General features: G+C 45.0%; 1 protein-coding gene across 2 annotated transcripts in view; it reads left to right on the forward strand.

Moving 5' to 3' along the window:
- Positions 1-370: 370 nt before the first annotated feature.
- The window catches only part of SRGAP1 (SLIT-ROBO Rho GTPase activating protein 1), a 147648-nt gene continuing 133261 nt past the window's right edge, over positions 371-14757 (forward strand). For both annotated transcript variants that reach the window (XM_026092362.2, XM_026092363.2), the window contains exon 1: positions 371-1134. In XM_026092362.2, coding sequence (XP_025948147.1) covers positions 1068-1134 — 67 coding nt within the window. In that variant the 5' untranslated portion in view covers positions 371-1067. The remainder of the gene's footprint in view (positions 1135-14757) is intronic.

The following is a 14757-nucleotide window of genomic DNA, read 5'->3' on the forward strand; positions in this document are numbered from 1 at the left end:
GCGCGAACGACACGAAACCACGGGCTGCCCTCACACAGGAGCAGTGCAAAGCCACGGGCTGCCCTCAGAGAGACGGGGAAGCAAAACGCGACCCCCGAGGGAAACCCCCCTCCGGCCTGCCCCTCGTCCTCCGCCCTGCCACGGGGCTTTCCGGCGGGGGCACCGTGTGGGCTCAACTCCCCACGCCGGCAGCCGGGGCTCGCCGCCGCCGCCTCACGGCCGCCTCACCCCCCTTGCGCAGAGGGCGCCCGGCGCCGCACGCTGCCGTGTCCCTCCGGTCCCCGCCGCGGCCTCCCGCCGCGGGGCGCCGGGCCCGGCCCCGGTCTGGGCGGCGGCCGCGGGCCGGGGGAAGGCGGAGCGGGCGCCGCCGGGGAAGAGGCGAGCGCGGCGGCAGGAAGGGAGGAGAGAGCGGCCGAGGAGGGCGGGGAGAAGTTTATTCCCGGAGACACCTCTCCGGGGCGCGGCGGGGGTGCAGCTCCGCGCCGGCCGCCGCTGGGGCTGCGGCGTCGGGACATGCGCCTCCGCGGCGCGGCGCGGCGTTAGTCACGGCGGGGGGCTGGGGACGTCGCCACCCCGCGGAGCGCCGCGGCGGCAGTAGCTGGTGCCTCTGGCGTGCGGACCGCGCTGCCCGCCCCGCTCCCTTCCCCGCCCGCGGGCGCGCGAGGCGGCGCTGACAATGGCGGGGCGCAGCTGCCGCGCCCCCGCCCTCGCCTAGCGGCAGCGGGCGCCCCGCGGCCGCCGGCAGCTCCCCCGCCGCCCCGCCCTGCGGCGGCTCCGCGCCGCGGACCGCGCTGCTGCTGCTGCTGCTGCTGCTGCTGCTGGCGGCGGTGCCGGGAGGCGATGGTGCCCGCGCCGGGGTTAGCCTGATCGCCACCTCGCCGTTGCCTCACCGCCGCTGGTGCCGGCGGCGCTCCCCCGGGGCCAGCCGCGCTCCGCCGCCCCGGCCGCCTCCCTGCCTGCCTCCCTCCGTCGCTCGCCCGGGCTCGTGGCGACCTGACACAACTTGAGAGCCTTCCCAGAAAGATAACACAGAGAGGCAGCGGAGAGGCGGAAGAAGCAAGTGGATAATGTCAACCCCGAGCAGATTCAAGAAGGACAAAGAGATAATAGCCGAGTATGAAAGTCAAGTGAAAGGTAAGCGGGGGCGCGGGGGGCGTCTCCACTCCCCGGGGGGTCGGCGCCGAGGGGCGGCGGCCTCTCCCCTGGGGGCTGCGGGCCGCCGCCGTCCGGGCGGCCGCTCCGGGCTGCCTGAACTTCGGCGTAGCGGCGGCAGAGCCCGGGGGGCGGCGGCCGTCGCCCCGCTCCCCCAGCGGCGCCGGCTTCTGTGAGGGAGCGGGGTGGGGGCCAGCGGCGGTTAACGGCCGGCGGCGGCGGCGGTTAACGGCCGCCCGGCCCGGCGCGAGCACCTTGCCTCCATCGATGGAGCTCGGTAACGTCAAAAAAGAAGAAAAAAAAAAAAAAAGGAGAGGAGAAAAAAAAAGAGAGAGAGAGGAGAAAAGGCTTGGCAGTGAAACCGAAGCAAGAGACAATAGTAAGCCATGCCCCTTTCTGAAGGCACATGGCTGTTTTCCCCCCATCCTTCCCTTAGGATTATACTTTCAGTGCTGGGCTATAGACGTTGGCTAATAAAGAAATATTGCTGGCTATTGAATGAGCCTTTTCAGCAATCCCAGGAAGTATTTCAGCCTCCCATCGCCTGGCTGTATTGCATCCAACTATTGTGCCGAGGGCAGTGCCGGCAGAGCCCAGCTTTCGCCGCTAACGTTCCCCAACCCGTTTGGTTTCCTTGCTTATCCTTCCCTACGGTGCAAACGGCCTTGGGTGGCACGGAGGATGAGAAAGTAATGCCGTGGGCGGTGGGGCGTGTGCGTGTCGCTACGCGTCCTTCTCTTCTCGATGCTCTTGGTGAATATATTGCATAATACACAAATTACACCGAATTTAAACTTCAAGGATGGACGTGGACCTGATATGCGGTGTTTAAAAGCTCTATAATGCTTGAACTCTGCTTACTAAAAGGACGTGGGTGTGCTCTTCTAGCACCTCGTGAGGGCCCTGCGCGCCACTGCCAGGGGTCTGTGCCGCACAGAGACCGCGGGTGTCCCCGCACGGAGCTCACCGGGCTTTGGGAGCCCTCCGCCCAGTATGTGGGGGCTGCGGCCGCCAGGCCACGGGGTCTGGAAGGGGGTGGGAGGAACGAGACCTCAGCTGTTCAAAGATCTGATCAAAGACTTTCTATAATTTCACAGTATTTTTTTCCTCCTGCTTGATCCTACTGTGAGATCAGATTTCCAAGACAAATCTCGGGTTTTCTCTGGCTTTTTTTCTTAAAAGGAAAGGGGTAGTTTTTCAGTTTTCTGCCTTCTTCCTAAGCTTAACTTTTTTTGAAGATTACCTGTTTTACGAATGAAAGCCTTTTGGGTCCAGGAAAGGATTTAGGCTTAAGATAGGAGACCTGCCAGACAGGTGGGCAATGAGCAGTGAGGGCACTTCTCTAAACTGGCAGGCCACGTGTCCGTTTGAAACGGGCAAAGCTGAGGCAGACCTCAGGTAGCTCATAAATTCACTGCCATGGAGTCTGAAGGGCTGGTGCTGCTACCTCTCTGTGGAGATGTTTCAGATTGGCCTTGATCATTCAGCAGAAGAAAATGTTTAAAATCCTAATCCCTTTGCAGGATGTGCAGACTGTTCTCTGTCTACTTCCAATACGACTGCCACAAGCTCGGTGTTCATTAACTATAGCTAGTTGCTATATAAGCCTTTATTTTCTCATGAGTAAAGAATTTGTAAAGAAAAAAAATACTGTGCCCTTCAGCTACATATATTGTCTCATTTGAAAGGCAACAAAGACTAAGGTGGCAAGCATCTCTGATAACCTGTCTCTCCTTTGGTGCCATGGTCCCCCATCAAGAGGGAAGTGTCATTTGTAAGTGTGGTTTACTGGGAGTTTTGGCTTGCATTGCCCCTTTGTGGCGTTCTGTGATGTGAATAGTTGCTGGTCCTGACTGTCTTGCTTAAACCTGTTGATTAGCAGCTGTTTGAAAAGGTATGCTGGGCAAGATACCATAGCCAAAGCTTCTCTTTCTTTAACCAGTATCACTAAAATTTTGTTTCAGATGATAAGAACTCTTTGTACCCAGACATAATTCTTCTCAATGGTAGCCTGCATGATAACAAAGTAGTGATACCATTGTGTGATACCTTGAAAATCTTTTGGATATTGGAGAGGTCTGCTGGCTAATTAGCCAGCAAGGTAACTTTAAGGTTATGTAAACACAGGAAGCCCAGGTGCCTACCACCTACCTCCACTTTTATGCATTAGGGTAGGAGAACAGGTGTGGCCAAAACACCTTTGCTGCTCATGATTTCTGGTGTTTGCAATGGCTAGCTGATTTCTTATTGCTGATGTATGTAGTTGCCCGAAGGATGTGGATGATATGGCAGCCAACTGGCCATTTGAGGTCCTTTGGACAAGTGCACGCAAAGTAGTATAAGACCACGTATATCCCTTACCTTGTTATGAGATTGCACAGAGCCTAGCATGCTAAACACCAGTGTTGGCAATTCAAAGACCATACCATTGATATGTGTGTTTGCAAATCCAGTGTGAAATATATCTGAATACTGATGCTGAAGAAAAAGGGACCTGTAGTGTACATGGCTAGGAGAGTATGTATATGGCGCCATATTTGGAAATGAGGATTTAACAGTGTCATTCTTCTCATAGCTTCTCTGCTGTTAACGCCTCAAATAAGAAGCAGTAACAGATGTTAATTGTTCTGCCTAGTTCCTGGGTGGTGTAAACTGACAGCTACTCCTTGGACTTTTAGTAATATCAGTAGAATGGCTGTTGCTATAGCAGCGATCATGTAGAAGCAGTAGAAAGCCTGCAAATGTCACCTGCTTGTCAGGTTAAGTGGGCAAGGTACTTCTGACTTATGGGCAGAACACCTTACAGTATGGTTTTTTGTATGGTCTTATATCCTTCTTGTTCTTGAGGCTAACATGTATCAGCAAGAGTAGACATACCATCATTGTAGAAATAAATGAATTGTGCTCACTTTCTTTCTTGCACATCCTTTAGAAAGCAGAAGGGTATGGTATCTTAGGTCATATTACAGAACTTAGATCTGTGTAGATGGATACTTACACTCATTGCTTTGGGGGATTCAAGGGCATCATGACAACAAGGGGACCTTAATTGATAAAGACATAACAGTGGGTGGGAAGTTTTGCTTGGTTCTGTAACTCTTACTAGTTGGAAATGAGCTATCTTGATATACTTATGTTCTGCTCTGACCTTGTTACTTCATAATTTTGTACAAACACCTATTCCTCAGCAATGTTTCACCCTCTAATTCAAAAACCTTAGGAGGGGCATCAAGATCTTACATATTCCAGAGCCTTTTGACAGTTCTGAGGAACAATTTATATTATTGGTAAGGTGGCTTGGGCAATGTGCCTTGCAGACCTTTTTTTCAGAAGGTGTTGGACAACTGAGTAAAATAGCTTCTTATACTGTCCATGATCATCCAGACTATAAATTGCATGTATATTTTTTTTGGAAGAATGTGATAATTTTATAGGGGCTCTGAAGTCATTAGAGGCCGTTCCTTCTTTTTCTGTGCAGATGGGTGTCCTTCTAACTTTGCAGTTGGTTGGAGGTGTGGTGGGTTGGTGCTACTGGAGCTAGAGAGTGTAGACAATCCTGTTTAAATGAGCAGTAGACTTGTCGTCTAATTAGGAGTCCAGCAGCATTACCTCTCTGATGCTTGGTCTTATTTAGGTTTACACACAGCATTCCTTAACTCAAAGCTATTTGTTCACTCAACTGAGTATTATAACTTATTATTATACATTATTTTTCCTGAGGACTAACTGGTTCTTGATTTTGCTGTTAATGTAAGGTACGGCCTGTTGATAACATTACCGAGCTACCCATAGCAGTGAAGAAATACTAGAGCATCCTGTGGGGTCTGCATGGGTATCTCGGCTATGGTGAATGGTGAGTTAGTGAGATCTTGAATACCTGACTCACTTCGGAATCGTATGTCTTTGGAGAACAATTATGTGGCAGTAGCAGAGGCTCAGGAAAGCCTCTCAATAGCTTTCAGATGATTCACATGTTAAACTGGCGTGTTTGCCTTTTTAAGGCTTGTAACTGGCCTTCCGAGCACAGGAGAAATATGCTTTAAACGAGAAAGAAGTGTGATTATTTAGGTCTGTCTACAGATCCTCTGTATTCTTTGAACTGTTGAGGATCTTTGGAGTTAAACAATCGACAATCGCTTAGTCTTCAACTGTGCACAGTCACACAACTGCGTCTTTAACGGAATGGCACTAGGAGAAGAGCCACTTAGATGTTTCCATTTTCCACCTTCATTTTCCAGTTGGAAGTGACAGACTGAGTGGAAATACATTGCTTTAAAAATTTAGGTCAGAAAGCAACTTTGTGAAGGAAAACACTTCCCTAAGAGCAATATTTATATGGGCTTTTCTGAGCAAAATACTCCTATTTTCTGCAAGAAACAATTTGTTAGAACTCTGTATTGTATGGACTAATTCATTTTTGTGGAAAAATGAAAATTCTGATTTGTGAAACTGAATTTCAGCTTATTCCAGGTTAAAACAACCTAGAATTAAACTGACAACCGAAACCTCTCTGAAGGAAAGCTGAGCTCTAAAATAAAAATTGTGCTGACTTTTTAATTATGTTATCTAATAAATATTTTGAAAAAAAGTTCACAATGAAAAATTAGGTGCTAATAATGCCTTGGATGCTGTCAGAAGTCTTAAGTTTCCTCTCAAAGAATTCTGGTGAAGGAATGCTGAATTCCAGTGTTTCAAGTTTATCACAGTTCAGTAGATACTTTTCTGATCAAAGGACATGATTACAATGACTGTTGTCTTACACAAAAAAGATATTGTTCTCCATGACATTTTTTGATTGGAGTTAAATGTTCAAGAAACAGGTTAATGAAGGATAGTTTCTTACCTTTTTCTATTACTTCCTTTTTGGTCTCTGATTCTTCACTTCAAAGTACAAATCTTCAATTGTCTACCTAAATATTAATGATTTGTAGTTGGTTTCTCTGTTGAAAGGGGTATCCGCAAGCTTAGATAGTTCAGTCATGAACTGAAGAGTCTTTCTTTATTTTTTTTACCTACATATTCAGTGTCCTTTCTCTTCTCATAGCTGTTTTGAAAAGAGATCTAAGGAATTTGTTTTAGCTGAATACTGCACACCAAATTATTGGGGGAGAACCCTACAAAAAGGCTACTTCCCAAAGATTGTGATTTAAGAACTTCAGCAATTTTAGCCTCTTAGCCTTCCTATTTATTAAAGAAAAAAATGCTCTTTTCTATACCTTTCTAAAAGTATGGCCCAGAGTCAGGAAAACAGATCTTTTCCTCCTTTGACCACGCACTGTAGATGGTGTGTCCCAGTCCTGCTGTGAAACTACATTTAATGTTTTACTTGTATTTGAAGGTGAATAAAGTCCTAATTTCTATAGCACACATAAAAGGGCCAGCAGAGAATGGACTGTCTGACCAGTATTTCTTTCTTAAAAATATTTTATATTCAAATGTTCAGTAAATGTGGCAATCATAATGCATAAGTCTTCTCATCATGTGTATACCTGCACATTTGTTGTTAGCCTTTAAGAAGGCTTTAACTTGCCTCTGAATCTGAAGTAGTTTGGATCCTTTGACGACTGCTTCTTTTGGACTTTTTTCCTTTCCAAATGTACTTTCTGCAGGATGCTTCACTATTGCATAGTAAGGTTCTAAATCATGCTAAGGTTCATTTAATTTCCTGCCATTATCTTTTATTGGTCACTTTTTATGAACTGAAGTACTAGTTGCTAATAAAATTAAACTTGTAGCTTGGAAGTGGCTATGGTAAGACAGAATGGGATCCAAGCTTCACCTCATGTTCTGCCTCAGACTTTGCTTGGATTAGGTTTTGTCTGTGTGAAAACTGATTTCCCTGTCACTCGGAGGCGATGCATGGTAGCTCTGGAAAAAAAGTGGGTCAGTGCAGTTGAGACTGGATAAGAAATCCCCTGCTGACCATTACACAACCTATTAGAAATCACTGACCCTGACCTGACGGCCCAGCACATCTAATCTCTGTTTTGGACAGGGCTGGCATGGGGGGAGTGCAAGTGGGCCCAGGCAGGTGTCAGTGGAAGCACCCGCAGGGGTGGGTCTGCCCTTTGCCTCCTCATCCAGCCACACCATCCCACATCTAACCTTTCTGGTCTCCATAGTGGAAATTAGCGCTGCCTTAACTTGTATTAATCCCTATTAGAGTCTAATCTACTCTTACTGCTTGGCTTTCGTGGAGCAAATTAGGCTTTGGAGCATGGGGGCTTGTTTTCATCTGGCAGCAATTAGCATAAACATGCAGCAGGACTCCTTGTGAACGGTGTGTGGCTCCCCTCTGCTTTCAGGAGGTTTCATTCCAGTGGCAGCATTTCATCTGCAGCCAGCTTCTCTCACCTTGCCAGCTGTCAAGCCGAGTTTCCTGGACCCTTCCATGCCCCGGGCTAGGTCTGATCCGATCACGTGCTGACCACCTCCGAGGCGAAGCTGGCTGGCTGTCCTTGCTCTGCGCTGGGTAGTCGGTGAGCCATGAGGCACAAGCAGCTCACTCTGCCTGAAGTGACCTGTGGCTTTTGCTGCCCCGCTTCTTGTCTCTTGGGCACCAGGCCAGTCTCCTGCGGCAGGGAGGCTGCAGGGCTCTGCACACACGGAGAAGGAAGAGTAAAAGCCAGAATCTAGAGGCAGTGGCTGGAGGCAAAGTGGTCAGGCATAGCAACCTCAGTACCATGAAGGAGGATGGGGGTAGCTGGGATGAAGGACAGAGGGTGGCTTACAGCTGAGAGCGCGAAGCCGTCGTGCTCTGGGCAAGAGACACAACAGTCTGGGCAGGAAAGCCGGTATCTTTTACATTATATCTGTGTTTATATATGTATATATATGTATATGTATATATTATATCCAAGATTATATCTGGCACAAAAACCAAAGGAGTTGGTTATCACTGCTTTTTTTCCTTTGTTTCCAAGCTTTAAACAACTGTAGGCTGTTATGGCAGTTTGTGTGATGGCTCGGTCCTGTGGGAGTGCTCTGGGACAAACAAATCCGCTTTGAACTGTTCTAATGGGAGTGGTAACCCTGAGACACCACTTCCTCAGGAATCTGCTGTTTTCGGCAGCTTGTGGAAGTTATCTCCTGGTAGACATAGAAACGTGTCACGAGTTCGTTATAGCCACCTGGTAGACTAAAGGTGGTATATTACTTATGTTCCACCCACTAATCCATCTTGTCTAGGACAAAACACTAGTACTCCTGAGCATTTTCCATTAGCTAGAGTTTAACTGAAGAACAAAATCTCTTCTTAGTCTCTTTCCTCCCCTTGGTTCAAGTGACTATCATTCAAAGGTACGCCAGTATGAATTTCAAGGTGCAATATTCAAGCTTGCGTCATACAACCCACTGGAAACCTGGTTTTTACCTTGTTGGAAGGATGAGGTGATCGATACATCCTGAGATTCAGACACAATCTCTTTAAAACAAAACATGAGCATGTTTCAGAAATATCTCCAAGCACGAGTGTTCTGCTTCCAAGAACTTGCTTGTGCATGTGAAGGGCAGTGACTTAGTGTCCGCTTGTCAATGAGTGCAAGCATTGTGATGAATAGTTTGTCTTCTCAGGAAGGAGAAAATGCTTGTTTTGATTCATGGTTAGCACAATAAAATCACCCAGCTCTGTGTGTATTAATGAGATAGGTGTTGCAGGCAGGGAAAGAAGATGCTCTTCCTAGTCTTTCCCTTGAAACATTTGTGGAAGAAGAGGGACCAGCCTCCTGTGTCAGAATGACATGTCTGGGAAACAAGCAACAGCAAAACGGCTAACTACTCCCGGAAAATGCTGTGCAGTCAGTATATGCTTTATGACTTAACTCTATAGTAAAGATCTGTGAAATGAGTTTAGGTCAGCCTGTGGCATTATTTTCTAATGAAGTCCCTGTGTAGGTGTGCAGGTGCTTAATTTGCATTTACCTTGAGCATAGTATGATCATGTATTCATCAGTTAAGCATTCATCAGAATATCTTCATTAATTCTGTTATTTTGTTTATTACTGACCAATAAAACCTGTTTCAGTTGCAACCTCTGAGACTTTTCATTACAGATGTAGAAGTGCTGACAAGCAGGCAAGAGAGCTATATTAGCATATGAACCAAAACCATTTCAAATACACTAGACAAAATTAATTTTTCTATTGTGAAATAGAAGTAAAGTTACAAAAACTATATTTAGAACATTTTTGGTAGAGTATTTCTTGTAAACCTTATTGAGAATAAAAAACAAATGCAGCTGACTTACCGGATGATGACTTCCAGGAAATAATGATTGTTACCCTTTACATAATTAGCTGTTGTGGGAAACATAAATGACTACTACAGCTTCATGTAAATGGACTGTCCAGACCACTTAACTGACGCAGTGCTTGCTCATCTGACTTACTCCATGTGAAGGGTCTACTAGTGGTTCATAGGTGCTGTATTGTGTTGGGAGACTGCAAAATGCTGCTTCGACTTGTTTCTCCAAGCCATCAGAAATGGAGTAGTGTGTACTTTTTTTTTCCCCCCGCTTTGTCCATGTATTAAACTAACTAAGGACATGTGCTGATCGCCTGTAACTTTCCAGTGTGCATACTTTTGTGTGGTCAAAGAAATTTGTCTCTAATGTTCTAGTCAGTTCCACAGTATCTACTTCCTGAAAATCAGAGGAATCTGCCTATATTTACAAAGCACAGAATACGGCAGAAGGCTAATAAGATTCAGTAATAGCTTTTGTGTGGCTCTGTTCTTTCAACAACCTCTCTTCCTTTGGTCCTTGTTTCTCTCCTTTTCCCCTCTGCCTGCTTTTTAAAAGAGAAGAGAGGATAAACCATCTAAAGCATTAGGTGAGAGACAAGATAAAATGAGTGTCTGTTCGGTACCAAGATGAGCAGGCATCCAAGCCAAAACTTTTCTGACTCAGCAGTTAAGTTACTGCTTTGGAAAGCAGTCGAGAAATTGAAAAGATTGCAATTTCCTTAATTAATTGCTTTATATTATAGTACAAGAAGATACACCATTCTGCATTTTCTGCTGCAGAAACCTTCAACCTTTCATCACTAACTAACATTTTTTTTTTTTTGGAAGATGCCAACTGTCCAATAAATCTTTTAGAAAAGATTATATGATATGTTCGCTTTGTGAGAGCAGACTGGACTTGATGACCCACACAGTCCCTTTCTTAAAGGTCTTATGTTCCTAGTAGCTCAGGGCACTGTGTTAGACAGCTGTCTACTGCATCTAATCATCATTCTCCTTGCTTGCTAGATAGATACTCTGCAAAACAGGTCTCTGTATCAAAATGTACTGTGACTGTGTTGATAGGAATAAAGTTACTGTTATTCCTTTGACAGTATTTATACATTAAAAATATATACTAGAAAGACAAAGTTCCCACTCTTGTTGCAGGGTAGTTAAAGTAATAATGAAGTATTAGAAGTGTTCAGATGGTGCAGCACACTTTTTCCTCTTGGAAATGACTAGTTTGGTGATTTCTACAAATCACGGTGTATAAACTCTTGTTCACAGGTGGGTTGTACATGTGTCAAATTGGTGTGTCTGCGTTTTTGGCACCAATAATGTCAGCTCTATGAAGAACCAGCTATGTAACAGAGAGCTAGCTTGTTTGTTCTGTGTTGGAAGTGGATAGCCCCTATGTTTAAGAGCTTGATTTTTTTTCTAATGTATGTTGGCTTTGCTGCGCAATAGACTGCTTGAGGTTAAGAACCAATGTAATAGGATTGTAAGTATTATGTACCTTTTTAAGGCTGCCTTTGTGTATTTGTGCCTTCCTAATTTCCAGGTAACGGTGCATAAAATTAGTCAGATTCTTAATGTCATGACAGAAAATAGAACTAAAGTGTTAATCTGCTCAGATGCTCTTGCACGGAAGTCCTAACAAAGTGCAGAGTGGGAAAAGACCTGCTGCGCAGAAGAGATGAGAGAGCCCAGTGCAGGTCCCTTACCTACAGGGGCTCATCTCCCCTGGGTCTGCTGCGGAGGAGGCCTCGCGGCAGCTCCGGCCATCCTGCGCGCCCAAACTGCTGCTTCTCCCCGCAGCCTGCTCTGAGCAATCGCTGTGCATCTGCAGTTGGGCTCCTCAGATTATAGTCACCTGTACTGTAATCCTTTAATTACCAGCCATTTCTGAAGCCATGATGTTACAGTTACAGGTCAAATCCTGTGGTTCTTAAGCAGATCTCCCATTGCTATCTTTAACTTTGCTTGAGGGAGAGTGACTTACACTACTCCACACAAACTTGATCTTTTGGCTTTATTGAGAAATAAGTAGCCAGGGGCATCCTGAACCATCCTGTTCTTTGTACCGGGCTTAAATTACTGGAAGTTTACTTGACTGAAGTCTAGAAGGTTAGCTGTCTGTATCAACAAACTGTTGTTACAACCATGGCCTATAAATTGGCGATAGGGAATAAAATGTTACTTTTTCAGGTTTCTGTTGAGGCTCAGAGGTTAGGGAGTGTGAGGGTTGGGGATTTTATTGTTTTTGTTCCGATCCTCCTTTGAGGCTTCTGGCTGCTTCAGGTGTCTGCTGCCAAGGCTTTAATGCGTTGTCATGCGAACTGTTCTGAGTAAGGCACCTCAGGGAGGCACCAGTGTCTGGCTTTCCAGAGATGTCCCTGGTACTTGTGAGAAGTAAAAAAGAGAAATATGAAAATGTTAATGGAAGAAGTGTGGACAAGTAGTGTTTGGGGGTGGCACCTGCACTGCTTCTACCTGCTAACGTAACAAAACTAGAAGTGAATACTGCATTATGATCAGTGGTGGCTGACTATTCTTAAACGCAGAAAACTGGAGCACTTATTTTCCTTAAGAGACTGTTTTTACATAAAAAAAAAAAACAGTAAAGTCTAGGTAAGTAGCACAGATCACCTAGATTTCAGCGAGGCATGTAGTACTGAGAGGCTGGTGAAAGAGCAGGAATATTTCTGACTGCTGAAGACCAAGCAGCTAATGTGTGTAAAATTTTGCTCAGCAGCTTTTGCCTGTTTTTTCAGAGCATCTCTCAAGAAAACCTTTCCAGACGATCCCTGGTGACTGCTTTGACAGTGCCTGGCAAGAAAGCCCCTCTTTTCATATCAAGAGGGCAAAATGGTTGAAACTAGAGCCAAGGGGAAATTCCTCCAGGCTGTAGCTCCCTGGCTAGCAGTGTGGTGGGTTAGTGAGGAGGTGGGATGGGTTGGCGGAGGGCCTGTTCGAGGAGGTACGAAGTGCGCTCAGCTGGCAGCCGGCCAGCCCATGCAGGATAGCTCTGTCCCGACTCTGCTGTTTCCCAGCGGTTGGGGGATGGCCTCTGCGTAATGAGGGAGGTCTTGGCTCAGGCTCGAGGGAACAGACTTTCCGGCTACAACAGCAGTTTTGACACACTTCCATATGGGCTCAGAAAGGCTTGGGGTGAAAAATATCTCATGGGATTAAATCCATAAAAGAACTTGAGCTCCTGTGTTTGCCGTTCAAATGCCACGTTTAGTTCCCCTTTCACTGCAGTCTCACTTCGGCAGTGTCTGTGGGTATGTTTATATGACTGCATATACTGGGCCACATGTTTATTCTGCAAACTGTTAGCAAGGGTTATAATCTGAAGCACAGCACCTCACTAACATAGCTCCCTTATTTATAGACCAGAAGCTGCCTTGCCTCCGGCTGGCATAGACAAGAGATAAATACTGACCTCCATCCATGCTGTTGTAATTGGAGTTGCCACCAGAGAAGTCTCCAGCCACCAGAACGTAAAAATTTCTTTTTGTAAGCCATGTGGAAATCTGTATGATACTGGAGCCTGAGCAGTGCATCCTTCCTAGCGATCAAAGCATTCCCATGAGGCGTCTGCATTCAGACCTTGCCACCTTTATCTTACTCAAAATTGAGTCTTGAATGCAGATCTCCCATGTTGCTAGGGATTGCTCTAACAATGAGGCAACAGAGTGTTCTGGGACAAGTCTTGCTCTGTTGTCTTGGTTCATGAAGCTGCTCTGCTTTTTCCCAGACCCAATGAATATTTAATTATTTACAGAGTGATTCTGAACCTATTGCCTCATGGTTAGGGCAGTCACCTGAGAGAGATGGGTTTCCCTATGTTTTCTAGCAAATGTGTCTTGCTGGTCTACTTTTTTGAGTAAATAATAAAAAATGGGGGATGGGTTGTAGGGTTGAGATACTTGTGAGACCATTCTAAAGTATGAATACTTATTTTATAAATCTGGAGGGGGGAAATATCCAGAGGATAGTTTGCTTATTCATTTTACATAGTCATTGCAGTAGTCAAAAAAGATCATGTTGTATTGATTTTTAATTTTAACACTTTGCAGGGCAATTTCTGAAGACTGCCTTTAGTTTTGCAGAAAATCTGTGAAAAAAATGTTTGTTCAGAGTTATTTGAAAGGTTCACGAATGAATATATTTGCGTGAACCTTTGCTCGAATTACTCTTTTTGCAGTATTCTATTTGTACAGCATATTTAGTTGTCTGTCACATGGTGTTTCTGCTCTCCAGTTGCCTCAGTTGCAGATTTGCAAGTAGCTTTCATTACAGCCACCAGAATCTTATTCTGCAAATCTTCCTGACTTATTTATATGAGTGAAGAGTGGGCTTTTTGAGAGTGGAAAAATTATTTCAACTAATGCTCGAGGAGGAAAGAAAGGGAGTGGGTTTGCAAATATTACTGAGGTAAATCTGCAGTGGTTAATCAAGTAACACTGAATGTTTTAGCTATTAGTGACTAGAGCTGGAGGACTACAGTGCATTTAGTGCATCTCTAAGAAGAAAAAAAGGCCTGAACAACTGCTTATCAGTCATGACAGTTGATCAAGTTATTTCACCTGCAGAATTGTTTCATAGGACGTAGTTACCTCAAACAGCCAAGGCACTTAATGCATATTGGGCTTTCCCTGCGTGTAATAAGATGCCTATTCTTCACTTCTTCACTATTCTGCTGCATATGGTGAAGTCAGGTTGTTTGAACAGCTGTATGCAAAGTACCAAAGCTCCATGTCAGAAGCAGCAAGAAGATGGAAATCATGGAAATGTTCCAGTTACTTCAAACTTTATTTTAAAAAAGGGATTTAAGAGAAACTTCAGGTACGTTTCTGAATTTCTGCACTGGCATATTTTGTATTGGAAAGAATAATATCTTCTTAGTTCTATCCTGCATTCCACCCAGTTACCAGGTAATTTATCTGGCCATGCATAGTTTTCTTAAAAAAAAAAAATTGTAAATGAATATTGTATTAAATGAATAGCTAATGCATCCTGAATCAGTAGCAATTCTTACATACTGGATAGGAGAGATACTTAAAAGCTTATTAAAAATACTGCAAATAAGGAGATAGAATATATGAGGAAGCTTTACTACAAACCTCAGTTCTGTAACTTGAAGTATTAATATGTAATCTGTTGTTTTCTGAGTTGTAATATCTGACTTACAGAATATGTGCTGCTTACGTTATGTGGTGCTTTTCTTCCTTAGCATGGCTTGTGTTTGGATATTTGAGAGTAAATTTAAGTCCACATGCAATTTTCTTAGATTGCATCTCCAAAATTGCCTTTCTCTCAGTTAATAAGATGTCAGTAGTATATGAGATCATGGAATTAGTTCTGATAATGACC

This window comes from Dromaius novaehollandiae, chromosome 1, assembly GCF_036370855.1.
Source record: "Dromaius novaehollandiae isolate bDroNov1 chromosome 1, bDroNov1.hap1, whole genome shotgun sequence".
NCBI lineage: Eukaryota > Metazoa > Chordata > Aves > Casuariiformes > Dromaiidae > Dromaius > Dromaius novaehollandiae.